The 17,569-nt window shown below is 36.3% G+C and overlaps 1 protein-coding gene across 1 annotated transcript in view; it reads right to left on the bottom strand.

The window, feature by feature from the left end:
- Nucleotides 1-1,694: 1,694 nt before the first annotated feature.
- Nucleotides 1,695-17,569, bottom strand: part of LOC137401599 (protein IWS1 homolog) — a 29,570-nt gene continuing 13,695 nt past the window's right edge. Inside the window, exons 8-14 of the mRNA XM_068088027.1 lie at nt 16,341-16,491; nt 13,788-13,870; nt 11,846-11,897; nt 11,095-11,172; nt 7,314-7,537; nt 6,524-6,677; nt 1,695-2,332 (exon numbers count right to left, since the gene is read on the bottom strand). Of these exons, the coding sequence (XP_067944128.1) occupies nt 2,207-2,332; nt 6,524-6,677; nt 7,314-7,537; nt 11,095-11,172; nt 11,846-11,897; nt 13,788-13,870; nt 16,341-16,491 (868 nt within the window). The 3' untranslated portion in view covers nt 1,695-2,206. The remainder of the gene's footprint in view (nt 2,333-6,523; nt 6,678-7,313; nt 7,538-11,094; nt 11,173-11,845; nt 11,898-13,787; nt 13,871-16,340; nt 16,492-17,569) is intronic.

Raw genomic sequence — 17,569 nt, 5'->3', positions numbered from 1 at the left:
GGTGAAGTTTGATGAATAAAATAATTTTTTTGCATTTTCTTGTTATTATCAAAGTGTTGTTTATTTATTGTATACAAGCATAAATAATTTTGTGGGTATAAAAATAACAGTACTAAAAAGACCTAGACCTTTTAGATGACCCAACAGAGAAGTAAAAAAAACATTTTTTTAAACTTATTCACAAAACATAATTTGTGGCTGTTCATGAATTGCGACAATTCAAATCATCACTTATTTAAATTTTAATACTTATCTTACTTTAAAAAAAAATTAACAATCAACCTGTTATTATCTAATATAATAGCAAAAGTGCCACTCATTATGCAAGGAAAAAATATAAATTTAAACACATTAACTGACACCAACAATGACTCCGCTTTTAATAAATCTTATTCGGTAAAATTATTATTTAATCTTTCCTTTTAAAGGTTGACTTGCAACAAAATTCACATTACAGTTATTTGGTATCAAAAGATTCACCATGTCTTACTCTGTTGTGTTGTAAGTGCCAAATATGTGGAAATGTGATTACAAGCTCTTAAAAGCTCAAAAACGAAAAGCCGCCGTAGATTGGAATCCATTTATTTCGATGACGTAGCCACGAAATTTGGTTATCGTTTTGTCACGTATGTTCTCACGTGAATTGAAAGGCCAATAAAAAGCTCAATATAAAACTTATCGTAGCACTAGTTTATGACAAACCCTTCGGGTTTCACCAAAGACCCCGTATCAAATATAGATGCTCGCTACTTTACAGTTTTGTTTCGGCATTATTCAATCGTCAAGTCATAACCTGATCATGTGACCCAATACTTCGCAAATAATTTTTGCAGCATTTTTCGATTATCACAGGTGACCAACAGGCTCGTCATGATTATCAGACGATGATATGTACTCCTTCGAGCTAAGGTTAAAAAGTTTAACGATTTTTTACGGTAAGTTATAAGACATCAGTGCTAAAAGTGACAGCATTACAATGACGATAAAATAGACGCGTAAGAACAATATACATAGTTTTATTGAATGCGTGAAGTATATTTGTGAAAATATTTCGACGAATAAGGTTGCAAGAAAGTAAACAGAAACCATCTCTCACAACTACATCATATTTGAGCCTTTTTGGAAAGGGAATCCAAACTACGGTGGTCTCATGTGACTGCGATTTTCTGTTCGTTTTTGAGCTTTTAAGAGCTTGTAATCACCTTTCCACATATTTTGCACCTACAACACAACAGAGTAAGACATGGTGAATCTTTTCATATCAAATAACGGTAATGTGAATTTTGTTACAAGTCAACCTTTAAAGAAGTCACATTGAAATAATAAACAGTTCCATCACATAACATCTTACATCTGTTATATTCTGCTGGTCACTATATATTAACGAAGTTACATTGAAATAATACATCAGACTAGCTAAATAACATCTTACATCCAATAAATTTTTGCTGGACAATATAAACACAATTATTGAGAATTAAAATGGCAGACATTTGTATTATACTTTGTTGGGAGGTCCTGTAGGAATGATACGCCGGTCTGAAAGCGATGAAGTGTGTTTTACTATACAAAACATTGTTTAAATTCAACAGAACTCGTCTTACGAAGTCAGAATGATCCCTTGTCTTGCCGATGGTCAAGAAAGCGTGACGTATTAGTAAGACAAATTCAACAAGAAAATAATGAATGTTTCTGAATATATTTTCGATCTTATTTATTACATAATGATACATTTAACAGAAACCCTTACAAACATGCTGGGTTCAGGCTAGCTATTATATACACGGAATTGATACCAGTAGTAACAATGCTAATCAATGCAATATCAGATAATCTTGATATTATTTCTGTATTAGTTTAATAAAAAGCTTGAGTTTTTTCATTTCTGAATGTTCTGCAAGCTGCCAACTCAAATGAAAAGCAACTGATAGTTTGCTTCTCGTATCTAAACTTGGCCTATAACAGTTTCACAAAGGAGTCATTTAATTTTGCCATCTTCCTAGTTGACAAATCAACCATCACCGGCACAGTAAAAACAGGAAATACCTTATAGCCAATAATCTATATTGGCCATCGTGATATGGATGGAAGCATGCTCACTGGAGCACATAATATGCACAAGAGTTATCGAACAGAGAACACAGAGACGTACTCCAAGAGCACATGTGTCAGCATGCCATCAAGTTCATAACAGGGAATGATACTTCTATAGGGACATTTTATTGCCTTCTATACTGATCTTCACAGCAGTCATTGCTTTCATCGCTTTCTTTTTGTTGTCCATTTTTTGCTTCTGCTTCTCGTATCTTGTCTTTTTCTTTTTGCTTGAGTTCTACAGAAAAATAATGAGTATGTAGTCAGTAATCGGGCCAGCCGACCCCTGTACGTTTCTCCCCATTATTCTGGGGCTATGAAAGAAAGCTGACTGTGAGATTGTCCGCTCGCCTCTTATGCCTATCATACAAAAAAGAGCTTTAAATCGATTTTGCTTGGAAATGGTGTCACTAGCAGTGATACAAATTTACTAACACTAGGTCCATGCTTTAGAAAATCTGTAACAATAAAACCATGCACTGATTATTACTGTTGCTATACGTCTAGCTTGAGTGAGAGTCAGATTGGCGAAAGTGTGTCACGCAGGAACAGGTATCAGCTGGAACGCTTTTGGAGTGAGTCGACCCAACCAGCTCAAGACCAAATAGACACGCAACAAGCATGCTATGTGAGATGAAAGAGTGTTGTTCTTTAGTTGATAAAGCAATTTTGATGAAGATCCTGTGCCGTTGTGGCTCGTAGTAACAGTCACTGTTTTCATGACGCGGTTAATCCGCAAGTTTGCATCATCAGCAAGATGGAAACGGCAAAAAGCAGCAAGTCAAGCGAGTTTTGTTAATCGCAAACTTTTATTGAATGTTTCATGCTTGCGAAAGATAAAAATGGCATTTGCGAACCATAGGTAAGGAAATTTCGCGCAAGCTATTCCATTTTAAACATTTTTCACGCCTCAGCTATTCCTATTTCGAAAGCGTGCTGCTAAGTGAGATAAGAATGCGTCATTATGACCTCTAGAGTAGAATCCCTTATCTTTTTTAACAAAGCGCCGAGTTACTCCACAACATGCGAAAGTCCATTAAAACACTTCATCACGCAGTAACTGAACTTGTGCACAACTGCAAATCTGCAGCATCCGCTCAATGGAAATATGTGAATCAGAAAGCTGAATTTTCAACTACTAAAGAATAAATGGTTATGTTGTTACAATAGAAAATGAGACAAAGCGTAGCAACCTGCAACATATTTACAAGAAAAGCTCAACCTCATACACATGACTCACTAAAATTTAATAGTGATTCACACAATGAACAATCTTCCTAATTGGTGGCACTGTTAGAGTTGCACTGGTTGGCTCGACCCTAAAGGCTGGTTCACACTATATCGCCGTATCTCGGCGTTGATGCCAAAATACTTCGGTGACGGTCGATGATCACGATGTTCATACTATCACACTATCACATCAGTGACGTAATGTTCTCATTTTTCTTTTTAAATTTTTGCAAAGAAACCTCTTTGTTTTCGCTTGACTGAAATCAAATACTAAGTCCCCCAGCAATGGTCATAAACGGAAATAAATAAATCACGGTAATGGCGACCGCGAATTACCATCGCCGAAACGGTTCACATTTGAAAAGCGGTCGTCAATGCTCGGCGAAAGATCAGTAAAGTTTGACAGCTGCAAACTTTCCCGACGTGTCCGCGTTGCTTCGTCAATACCATCGATTTATGGTTCACATAATCGACGATGAACGCCAAAAGGACAACGCTGACATACGGCAATATAGTGTGAACCAACCTTAAAGATCAATGATGACGAATGTGTCAGGCAAGATCAATAACCATTGAATTGACACAATTTCAATAATCGATCCCGTTATCCAAAAGTTGTTTATAGAACAAAAACAACTTCGACTTATCCATCCGATGGTCGACAAAAACTAGTCTAAATGCCATGAAGCAGCAAACATGATAAATAAAGTTTGAGAAACAAAATAATATTTTGAGGAGATGATAATTTTTTTATATATGATGAAACTAAAATAAAAGACCAAACAAAAAATTCATAATTTGAAAATTTTAAAAGAAGCTTCTGGACACAACAGTTGTTATGTTGGCACTCATCGATGATAGAATGAGACACCATAGAGACAAATTAAAAATAATCATGATTTAAAATGCCAAGGATGTGTCAATAAATGTAATGTTCTTTAAATTTTCCCTATTTAATCTCTTTAGATGGCCGACCTAATTTCGGCCATGGACACTACCTAATCTAGAGTCGGTCTGATAGTGTTTATATAGGAAACAGCGAGCAATCTACTCAGATTTTACTGAATGAAGTTGTAGATAGTAGCATACAGATGATATACCACAGTAACTGTTTTCGTCCCACTTCAGTCTAACAGCCCTTAGCTAATTGAGGGACAATTCTTGGGTTTACTGAGTTATTTTCAGATGGCAACAAGCCAGGGTTCTGACCTTTATATGAAAAAATCATAACTGTGCATCGATAAAATATGTCAAATGTAAAAAATGTAAAATACATCGCAGTTACAACAGATTGATGCCTGAATATCTATGTAGTTGCATTAACAATGCGGTAGCAAGCATATCACAGCCCTGCAGTATAACCGTATTGCGCACTATTACGACTGCGCAATACACAGTGTACATGCAGTACTACTATTTTGTAATGCACAGTAAGCAGTATTGGTGTCGGGGTGGCATTATCGACTGAGCTACCGTGCTGTGTGCAACGCTGGATACATTGGGAGTGTTGTTAGTGCCCATTTCGGAGTGCTAGATGCATTAGGAATTTCTGCATTACGCTTCAATTAAGCCTGGTTCCCATATCAATTGCGAGATTCCGGCGATGATATTGCGCAGCGAAACGCTTGCGACGCTAGGCGGCTTATGTTCACATAAAGCTGCATCGCTAATAACGGCATAAAAATGTTCCCTCGCCATGCCGTTCCGATAATGCTGACCTTCACCTGTACAGTGCATTTTAGGAAGGTTTTGCCTGCGGCTCTTCGTGAAATTTAAACAGCGCTAAAATCTTGTGTTGCCGCCGGGAACTACCGGCGGATAGGTTCACATTTCACCGTTAATAGCCTGCGGTGCTGTCGCCGGTGCTTTGCGACGTATATAGGAACCAGGCACAGCACATTTATGTGAAAACCCATTGCATTATCAAGTATTGAGTTGACTTGGACGAAACCACAACACTATTGCAAGATTAAAATGCTGCTCAGATTTGAGTATGAGTGAGCAAACAAACTGTACACAATGAGCGTGTTGTATATGGTTAAATGAGAACCTATTATGGTTTGAAAGCAAATAGGGGTCGATATCTAGGCCTCGGTTATATGTATGCTTGGAATCAGCTCTACATGAGCACGGCATAGCCGTATGTATGAATTGTTGGGTTTCAGGTAATGCGTGATGGAGGAAATGCACAGTATATCGCAGTGGACAATGTGCAGTAGCAGCGCAGTTGCCGTAGCAATAAATGTCTAGTGGAATTAAAAGTTATAATGCATTGCTAAATTACTGCACACTGCACAAGTGCAGTTTTGATGAGTCGCAACCCAGCAACAAGCCAACTCGTCACGTCCCTTTGGCTGGGTAAAAGCCCGACAAAAACACCCGAAAATCATTTATTTTTCAAAATTCAATAAAATCGATATTTTACGAACATGCATAGCTCAAATCTTAAATTTAGTTCTATGAACAAAATTTTTTGTACATAAACATTCATTTACTTATCTACTACTACAAAAAAATACAACCATGTGCAATTGTCCCTGTATGAAATGCTTGAAAGCATTTATTTCCGTAGAGTCAAACGTTATAACGTAGCCGTGCGAGCTACCATAACGATAGTTTTTCTCTGCATATTCCAGGTATATTAAAAGTCCAAAAAGTTTACATCATTTCCATCATCTGAATTATTTTTATTCTGATCAGACAAAAAACCACTAACGATCGCAGGATCAAATAATCTTTTATTTTATCATTTTGAAAGTCGAGCCGATGTTGACTGGTTTTTCCAACTTTTATTCTTTTCTAAGGAGGCGCGATTTGTTTAGCTTTTAGCACATAGCAACGCCTCTCAGATAATCGTTTCATATTGTAAATCATCGACTAATATATTGTTGATGATATTTAAAACTTACTAGCGTTCATATCCTTTGTTTAACATTACTAGGCGACAGCTTTATAAACGTCTACCGAAATCGACATAAATGTCGTTTCCCCACGCAACCGGTAAACGACATTTTGGTCGTTTCCCCAGCCAAAGGGTTAAGGAACTTACTGGATGATTTGGCCTGTTTGATTTTACTGCTTATGCAAGTGGCTACTAAAGTAAATAGTTACTAATGGTAGTAAAAACAAATCCTTAACACCAAGTCACAGGCTTATAACTGACAGACTAGTGTGGAAATCCTGGCAACGAGAAAATCACCTTTGAAAATGCAGCTTCCGAATCTACGTTGCTTTCAGGTCTAACAACATAGTCTTTATTTGAGGGCCGGGGGACACGCGCCCGATAGATCCAGCCTGGATCTCCAGGTCTTAGGCCTCTTTGTTCTTCTTCTTGCTTTGCTGTGTCTTCAGAACTACAAGCGACAACAAGCTCTGTATATGTCTTCTAAACCAGTTTACGACGCCATTCTGACCTCTATGACTTATACTCTCCTGCACATATTTCTACTTTTCGACTTTACTATTCCTCAGCTCCTGTTCCTCAGTTACGAGCAGAAAGGCAAAAAACTCAACTACAATGACACTGCTTAAAGCTAGCCATCATCGAAGCAAATTTGCAAACTTTTTGGACGAATGTTACAGGCTATTTAAACATGGTCTGTAACTCTTTGAAAGGGTGTTACAGGCTATTTGAACATGGTCTATAACTCTTTGAAAGGGTGTTACAGGCTATTTGAACCCAGGCTATGACTCTTCGAGAATGTTACAGGTGACTTGAACTTGGGCTATATGTCTTCAGAAAAATGTTAGATACTATTTGAACTTGGGCTATATGCATTGAGATATTCTTTTTTGTACAAGTTATCATCTTGTTTGAGGTCAACAACTAAGGCATTTTGCAATTTACATCATCAACTGAAAAATGTTCAAAATGTTATGTTGCTAGAGTTACTTTAAATAGACTGGGGTCCAACTTACAACAAAAATCTCAGAATTGTGCTCATTGTAAACAAGAATACCAAGAAAGACATAATGGTGGTTATTTTCACCTTCTACGTCGACTCTTCAGAGTCTTCATATCCCGTCTTTGTAAATCATCTCTATTTACTGCCTGAAAATTACTCGACTGACCAAAGATCGGACGACTCCACTCATTGATCAGTCTGCCAGCGATGTCTCTATTCGCTCGCAGCTCCTTTGGATGTTTAAACAGGTACATAATGGCCTTGCCGATACCGCTAGACTTAAGCTGGTCTGTGTGTGGGTGGGGTAACTATAAAACACAAAACGTCATGCTTTCAGTAACACTAAATGAATTTTATCTCAAAGGAGCAAATTCCGGCTTCCTTTCTTGTCTCACTCTTCCAAGCTCGAGGGCTACTATTGCCTCACCACATCGTGAATTAATGGGTTTTCCAACCTCATCAATCTGATGAGCAAAATTGGTTATAACTGACAAGTAGAATTTCCAAGCAGGATGGAACTTTCTAGCAAGGTCGAGTCACAACAGCTTACATGAAGCTTTATTCCATTATTTACCTGGCTGCTAAGCCCAATTTAATTAGCTATAGAGACTGCACACTATGAATTTCACTGAGGCTATGTATTTTAGGAAACCATTATAAATTCAATGCGTATCCAAGCATTTAACTACCTGTAACATGACCAGTTTTGTTCTGTCAAAGGAGGGAGTAATGCTATTATCATGAGACAAAAGCCTCTATTCAGAAGGTTTAACATGGAAGTAAGCCGATATTAGTTAAGCAAAAGATAGTCGGTCATTTAGGTTTCCTAGTTTCTCCTTTACTCAGCAAACAAAGGAGAACAGCAACTATTTGCACATTCTAACAGGCAATGCAAACACTGCACCCATGAAACGTGTAAATGAAAACTACGAATGTAGATGACGTATAAAGAAGCAAATAAAGCTATGAGCTAGTATTTACCATATCCTACTCTGTCACACCGGACAATTGTGCTAAACATTTGTTAGACAAAACTTTGAAACTGAGATTCTACTAAAAATGGACTCAATGAGAACCAAACGACCAAAATGTGCTGCATTGAACAATGAGTAACTGGAGGGAATATCAATGCTATATAGCTGTGAAGCTTAGACTGGAATATAAACTCGCTTATTACTGACTGAAACTCACTTGCTTCTTGACTCAATACAGTAGATGCTCCTAAAACGTAAACAATCCATTCATGGAATGTTTATGTTATACGAACAGTAAAATACATGCAAATTGCCTCAATCGTTCCAAGATCTTTTCAAACTCACCCCTTTGATCCTTCAAAAAGGAAAAAGACTTCACTTTTAACTTATTGCATTTATTTATTTTATTATTTTCACTCTTTATTTAATGACTGTACTGTAACTTGAGTATTATTACTTTGTATTAACAACTTTTCTCCTCTTTTTATCACTTTCATGGTCCACGAATGCGATAATTTTATGATGAGTTAAGGAGAACGTACATCTTACGATGAGTTAAGGAGAACGTACATCTTACGATGTCAATTTACATCTACCTTTTCTTTTATTCTAGACAGCAAGGTCTATTTTGCAAAAGAAAACCTATAAAATGTTTATAAGACTAAAACAAAATAAAAACATAATTTTACCATAATAAGAACGGTGTCTATCTGTCCGTTCGTCTATTAGTCAAAAAGGTTCAAGGTTATGATAAAAATATAGCTTTTGATAGTACTTCAACTTGTGACATTAAGATCGGTAAGCAGACACTCTAACACCGAATAATTACCCGTCTACTTATTACCTGCGCTTCATTGACACACCTTACAATTTCTCACAGCGAACTAGACTGCCAGGGCACTAAATATATATAAAAAGAGAAGACCTTAAACGCCGTCTTCTCACAAGTGTGACAAAAGGGAAAGCGATATTTTTAAGGCTAACCATGAGATGCATATTATCCAAATCAAATTTGAGAACTTGCGCTGTCTTCGCACTTTACATTGTATGGAATTTTTTACGCAGTACAAAGCATTAACTTTACATAAATTCTTTATGTTATATGGGGATTGCGTTATAAAAGGTATACGTTATAGAAGCTTCTACTCATCCACTGTACTTCAATACAAGATAGAAATTTTAACGAAGCATGCTTACTTATATCCTAGTAGTCAAAGTAGTACTAGTAATTGTGTACGCGTGAAACAGAATGCATAACTTGAATCCCAAAACGAGTTCAGAGACAAAAGGCTAGGCAGCAGAAGCCAATTCAGCCGATACAGGAGAGCTTGACTGAACACGTATGTTTGGTGTTTACACAGCAACATTCTTGGACTTTCTAATCATAAATCAAAACCTGCTCAGAAAAATGAAAACACAATATGAAGCTGCACAAGAGATATCTGACTTCTTCCCAAGGAAAACCCAGTTTGACAGGGAGGAAGTTGGAGTTTCCAAGCATGTGAAAGTGTGTCATCAAATGCCATATTGTATGCTTAGAAAAACATACACTGAGATACATCATTTGCTTATAAAATTGCTTTTCAGGCTGAAAAGCTGGCAGTTCAAAGTTGGCATGTTTGAAGCATGTGATTTGCATCTGACAGATTAATTACCCATCAGCCAGATAAACTATACAACTGACAACAACTTGCAATGACTTTTCTAACAAACAATGCGACCTTTCGGTGATCACATGTTGATTACCCCACCAGATCTCCCGCCCAGAACTACACCCACCTTATATCAACAGATTTGCTGCCTTGAGCTGCGCTCACTCCCTTATTACAAGGCTCTTTTACACCCACCATGTTTCTGGTTTTCGAATGATGTGGTTTTGGAGTTGTGCACACTTTGAGTTACCGCGCAATAAGTGTTTCAATGTACATTTGCGTGCTGTGGATTAATGTGGCCACATTGTTAAAGGTAGACTTGCAACAAAATTCACATTACAGTTATTTGGTATCAAACAATTCACCATGTCTTACTCTGCTGTGTTGTAAGTGCAAAATATGTGGAAATGTGATTACATTTCCACATATTTTGTGATTATATTTCCACTGCATTTATTTTCACACCACTATATTTTTGCCCTCATCAGAGCTGCGAAATTAAGTTGCAGCGAAAATCTACTCTGTATGCTACTCACAAAACTAAATACTAGCGAAATATAAGTGTCCTAGGGTAAGGCGTATTTGTGATGGCTTCGATTAACTGTTCGTTTTTGAGCATTTAAAAGCGTGTAATCACATTTCCGCATATTTTGCACCTACAACACAACAGAGTAAGGCATGGTAAATTTTTTGATACCAAATAACTGTAATGTGAATTTTGTTGCAAGTCTACCTTTAGAAAAGATAAGGATTTCTACACCAGAGGTCATAGCGATGCATCCGGAACTGATCAAATCAAAATAAGAATGACTGAAGTGAGGAAAATGTTTAAAATAAAATTGCTTGCGCGGGATTTCTTGCGCAACATTCGTAAGCCCCGTTTCCATCTTTTGCAAGCATGAAACATTCAGTAAAACTTTGCAAGTAACGAAACTTGCTTGACTTGCGAGTTTTTGTTTTGTGGATGATGAAAACTTACGAATTAACTGACTCACGGAAACTTACGACTTAACTTACTCATGGAAACTTACGACTTAACTGACTCATGGAAACTTACGAATTAACCGACTCATGGAAACTTACGAACTAACTGACTCATGGAAACTTACGACTTAACTGACTCATGGAAACTTACGAATTAACTGACTCATGGAAACTTACGACTTAACTGACTCATGGAAACTTACGAATTAACTGACTCATGGAAACTTACGAATTAACTGACTCATGGAAACATACCGTGCTGAGGATCTTGAGAAGATTTTGTCTGATTGAGAGATGGGGAAGGGACTTATCTGGAAGGGGGGCCAACCATTCCTGTGTAAGAAACAATGTCTAGTTAGCACAATACAATAAGTAAGGTAAGGACAACTATCATAACTTAAAATTGGACAATAAGCTTTCCTAGCGATTTGATAATTATCGAATATACCACATTGATAATACTGTAGGTATCCACACAACCTTCAAGATATGGCTACACATAGTAATGAACTGCGTGGCTTGTCAATATCAACATATTGTACAAAATTGTAACCAAATGACTTATATAAATGCTGAAACATCATATGCTAACTTTTCCTTCAACAGTTGAACGGCTAGTCTTCACTAACTGATACAGTTATCATTCAACACGCGGTGTGCCTTTCAAATTGTCTTCTGCCTCAACGCAACTACTGAAGACCAAGTGTCAACTTGCAGGAATGAAGAGCCCTGTATACCCTACCTGTTCGTAATATCGCTGGTAAACTATAAACTGAAGCAATATATGAACTGTTACGTTATATGCCAATGACATGTATAAACAAGAAGCTATAAAAACTATAAAATGTAGGTTACAAATGTCTTTCTAATATATAAAAACTAATTTAAAAAGTGTAACTTTAATACATTTGAGGGAGGGAAAGGACATTCTAAAAAATACAGGCCACAGAAAAGCAGCTAATGACCGAATTATAGAGCACCTATGGGAGGACATCAACTAACTTACAGTTAAGGCAGCCAAGACACCGCAGTCCATGAAGGCTGTCTGAAGCTCAGCCCTAAAATGCCATCACAAAGGTTAGCATTACAACTTTATACTATAAAGAGGTCTCTTCGGGCGCCTCAAACAAGCGCCAATCAGTAGGAAAAAGTTATTCCTAGAGAAACATGAGCAAGTTTCATTTATGAGTGACACGGCAATCTATTCGGCGGCATACAAGGAGTTTGGATGGAACCAATTGTGGCTGGCCATAAAATATGGGATGTTGAAAACTGTCAAACAGACTGAAACTGCATTAAAACTTTTGCTGGTTTAAATACCTTCAAATTCAGTATACAGTCAAACATGGATAACTTGTCCACGGATAGCTCGAACACATGGTTAATTCGAACATTTCCTTTGGTCCGTTCCCACGTAATGATAAATTGCTATAGATAACTCGAACTCAACACTGTTAATTCGAACTGTTTTTTTGCCCAACGGCTACCGAAACGGTTGTTATCGCTTTAGAAAATCACTTTATTCAAAGCCATAGAGGTAAACTTCATCTTTTCGTAATTCATAAGCGTCGTTATTACCACCATCGGCAAAATATTTTTTTCAACGACTTTTCTAAAAGTTTGGTGAAAATTGATTTATACTGCGATACGATGAATAGCACGGGCTAGCCAGGTCACGCGCGCAAGGATTTTCGCCACGCACATACAAAACAAAAATCGCATGTTGTTTTGTATGTGCGTGGTGAAAATCTTTGAGTGCGTGACCCGGCTAGCCCGTGATGAATAGTTTTCCGACGTTGATTCTGTGTTGAATCAACGTCGGAATGTTGAATGTTTAAAACGTCTTAAAATTGGTGTAATTAAACGTATACGTTGTCTGAGCTACAAAAAACTATTCATCGTTTGACCTAAACACAGAATACGTGTGTACATTCAATAAGTATCTATTAAAAAAGCGTGAGTGATATAGAATGTACCGTAAAACCTCGTAAAACTTCTAATTGAACTGCCTCGGAGTGTTGCTCTTAACGAATCCCAGATAAAGTAAGGTAATCTGCATAAACTTCAAGAAGAAACGGCAAAATTGATCGTGGGTAAAACCCCAAAAGAAAAAAATGTCTTTTCTTTTGAGCATTTCAACAACGATCAAGTTTTGCCAATGTCAATCTGAAAAACGTCCTGGCAATAACATCACCTCAAACAACAAACCAATCTCAAGTGATAGAAAAATCTCTATACTTTTTCATGAAAACGTTTTAAACTTTACATTAGAAGCATTTAATTTGAAACAAGCCATTTGTGCTTTTGATTTATATTATAGTTTGTATATGTACATGTATCTACTAATAAATAAGTAAATATATGGACTTGTGACAGTGCTCTGATAACTTGAACGCTCTGATAATTCGAACACTTTTGCTCGGTCCCTTGAAGTTCGAGTTATCCATGTTTGACTGTATGTAACAGCTGTGCAACTGCTCCACTTTCCTTGGTCTTGTTGGACACGGGAAGGCGAAGTTGTCTTCTACCCCAAATGCCCAGTTACAAGATTCCAGGTTTTATCACCCATTACTTTATGGTTCTACGTATCTAAACGTCCCTTATGAATGCACAAAATTGTATATCACACTAATGTTGACTTGAGGGCTCCAGCTGTGCAAGCATACAAGCATACGAAGAAGAAAATTTTAATTCTAGGAGCATCTGTATAATACGTTGTACCTCGGGCTGTAAAGCTAATTTGTATATTGCAAAACAAGCCTATCTCTACACTATATAGACTTGCAAGGAAGTCATTGTGTTGTACTACACCGCTTTTGTTCATACACATCTGTGAAACCAATAAAATATTCCAAGAGCAATCTATGGTGAAGTCATTACCAACACTAAAACATCTACGCAATGAAGAAAGAGGGAAAATGTTAAAACTATAAACAATAGAGTCATACTTATTGAGTTGCCTGGTAACTAGAGGCAGCATAGTGAGCTTCCTCGTAGCTGGCTGGTGGTTTTGGTTCAGTACTCGATCCTCCTGCAAAGTTAATGAAAATACACAGAACAGCCAGCAAGCATTAGTCTTTAGTTAACATTGAACCTTTCTAAATTTTGGCTTGTAAATGAGGTTTCAACTTTTCTTGAACACAAATAGGTCATTTCGTTAGCAGATAACAAACAAAACAATTGAGCTGGGATATGTGAAAAATATAGAAATCTAATTAAAATCACAAGCGGATATCTAGTTTTACGTCACGAAGCAAACAATCCCAAGACAATATCATAGCAATGAGTTTACAACGAAATCGAAATAATGCTTTTGATGAGAAGCATTAAAAATTGTTTCATTCAAATGCCATTAATAGTAACAAATAGAAAACCCATTTGTTGGAGCTATCTTTTCAATTCAATGAACATTGAACTAACAACTCCACATACAATTTGTATAAACACCCGCACCCTTTTAACTACATTGCGCATTAAATGTTGAACTCAATTGCTTTAAAATGAACTATTCGCATAAAATTTTACAAGTTAAGATGAATTCAGAAAAATTTATTCCATATTGAATATCATAATTAGGTTGAAAAATTAGGTTGAAAAATTTACTCTATTACACTGAGAGTTATCTCCCCAGTAAAATACCTTGAAACCTGTGGACTACTGTAATATATTTGAGCGGTCATTGACCAACATCGCAAAGCTTTAGCAGCAATTAAACAATATGGAAACAAGACGACTGAACATTAAAAACATCTCCATAAGAATAAACAACAGCTGATAGTAATTGATTGACAAGAGTGAAAGGATAGTTGGTAGAACATGTAAAATACTCCAAATACATTGACAGACGTGAGCAAGTGGTGCTAATATTGCAAAAGAATTTTGTTGTAGAGCAAACAATGACAAAATTTTAGTTTAATATTGTATGACAAAAAATTATTATGAAATTTTTTACACAGTGTAAAACACCATATAAGTGAAAATATATATGGTATATTTTTATACTAAATATGAAAATGTAGTACTAGTAGTGCACTACATTTTCATATATGTAGTACACTGTGTATTATGAAAATACAGGTGCCCTTTTATAATACACATAGAAATTGTATTAAATTTGTGTATGTATGAAGATGAAATTTTATGGAAAATGGTTGAAAATACATAAGCTGACCTAGTTTTTAGTAAGTGTAAGACCTAGTTTTTAGTAAGTTATACATTTTAGTAAGTGTATTAATCAGTACCTTTAAACCTACTCATAGTCAAGCCTACTCCTACATTGTGCATCATTCAGATGAAATGACAATTAAAAATTCTATGGATTACTAGTACATTCCACAGTCGCTCGCAACGTGAGAGATTGGCATGAGTAATCAGTATGTGAATAATTAACTCTTTTGATACCAAATTAATTTCTTTACCGGGACATGATTATGTATTCGATAAAACCTAATATTTGTCAGGAGAGCGTATAAATTGTCATAAATTTTGAACTAAACGGTCTGTAAAAATATTTCGATACCAAATTAATCATCATAAAATGCTACATCAGCTGATGCCATGAAAATTACCCCAAATGCATTGCAGAATGAGAAGGAACACTTTTTCAGCCATTTTCGAAAAGAATGTGAGCAAGGCCGAGTTGGACGATTTATCACTATTATTACAGTTTACGGCATTATTAATACTGATAAATACGAATAATAAACCCCAGTAGTACTATTGTCCAATAACAATCATCCAAAGTTCATAGATCTAAAATGAGCAAAGTTGGTAGCTAGTACGACTGAAGAATTAGTGGCTAGCGCATCTAGCATGACTGATCAATGCTAGCAATATATTGCGATAGAAAATAAAAATTTTTTATAAATGAAACCATGCTCAGGATGGGTTATTAACATAAATTTTCTTGACTCAACGCATGCAGATTGTTGTTTCCTTTCGTCCATGTACAGATACGATAGAGTAAGTTAAGAGGGTGACTACCGACTAATCAGAAACGATTTGCGTTGAAGCCTGCTAAATCTACATCATAAGGCTCTTGGCCATATGGAAATGCTTTGCTGAGCCGTACTAAGCGGCTCGTAAAGCTGAAGAGTCAATGTGTGAAGTTGTAAGGTGCCCGAGTAGTGTTGTGGCAGCGTTATAGCCTATCAATCTGACGCCTAAGTTTGAGTCCCGTGCGAAGTAATCCTGTTTCCTAATGCTCTGAGAGTGGCTTCAAACAAATGCTTCTTATAGTTGCTGGAAGTTTTATATAAATGAATTTGTTTCAATGCAACTTGTAGTTAGTCACCGATGGTAGATATTAAAAAGTTTTTAAGATGTTCACCAACTTAAATGAAATATAGTATATTCTAATGGTAATGTGAACATACGAAGTCATATGAGAACGAGTTATCTTTGTAAGCAAAGTTTTAATGGTATATTGAACGAGTTTGATATGAATGACCCTTCTGACACTTGCTGAATGTTACAAGTGTTCCAAACTAACTCCTGCTTACCTCAGCTGCATCTTTCATTTTTTTGAGCATCTCAACAATGAGGTCATCATTATCATTAATAATATCTACATTTCTTTTCTTTCGTCTTCCGCTCGCTCGTTCTGCCTTTTTCTGCTCCATCATCAGATCGAAATCAGACACTATTCCACCCCTACCAAGCAGAAAACTTCTCATCACACAACTCTAGCAGCCATAACAGGGGTAATATCATATAAAACTTTGACAGACAAAAGATTCTATCATAATATGAAAATATTAATATATACAACCATGATATTAGATAATCAAATCTATTGAAACCAATTTTTTCACAGTATGATCCATGTCATAAACACAAATTGGTTTTAGACTGGCCATATTTTGCCATTAATATGTACTGCTTTTTCTTTTAACAAAGTAGAAAGAACAATGAAAATAGCTGGACTAAGTCTATCGCTGTATCAAACTGCTAATGATCCATAATAGATAATGAATTTACTGATGATACTTTAATAACAATTATGCAGCAGACATCATGGTTTCCACGTGACTGAAGCGAAATTTCATTGGTGAAACTATTAGTAGTGTAGATGTGTGTAGACAGCAAAGATTTACACCATGCATCCGCCAGTTTGTTGGCGTGTAGTCAAACTTTTAGGGAGTCACCATAATAAATAAGAAAAGAAATAGTCCCAGAGACAAACTACAAAGTACGGCAATAATTCAACGGTGTTAGGTATGTACTGGTGATGACGTACCAAAGATGAAATAGCTGCTGCGATGCTATATAACTTTGTTAAACCCGGCTTAAGAGGAGTAACAGCACTGACTTTACATCAAACTCTACTCAGAAGGAGAGAGTAACAACCCTGACTTTATATCAAAATCTACTCAAAAGGTGAGAGCAACAACTCTGACTTTATGTTAAACTCTACTCCAAAAGAAGAGAGCAAATTCCCTGGTTTAGCAAGAGGATGTTCATGCTGATGCTTGTGCATATTTTCAATAACACCAAATCCACTTCGTTAACACGTCAGGTTTATCAACTTTTACCAGCCAAAGACTGCGCCTTTTATGATTATTGCAAACTTCGTTATTATGGCAAAATTTCTTACATCAACAATTTTACTGCTGATCAGTAATTTGTCAATTATCAATTACACATGTTTATCCATCCATGTTGTAACATAAAAAGGTACAGGTTTCCATTTGCAGCATAACCTGGATGAATGAAATATAATAAATTATTG

This window comes from Watersipora subatra, chromosome 8 (genome assembly GCF_963576615.1).
Source record: "Watersipora subatra chromosome 8, tzWatSuba1.1, whole genome shotgun sequence".
NCBI classification, from domain to species: domain Eukaryota; kingdom Metazoa; phylum Bryozoa; class Gymnolaemata; order Cheilostomatida; family Watersiporidae; genus Watersipora; species Watersipora subatra.
This window is presented reverse-complemented; position numbering and strand designations above follow the sequence as displayed.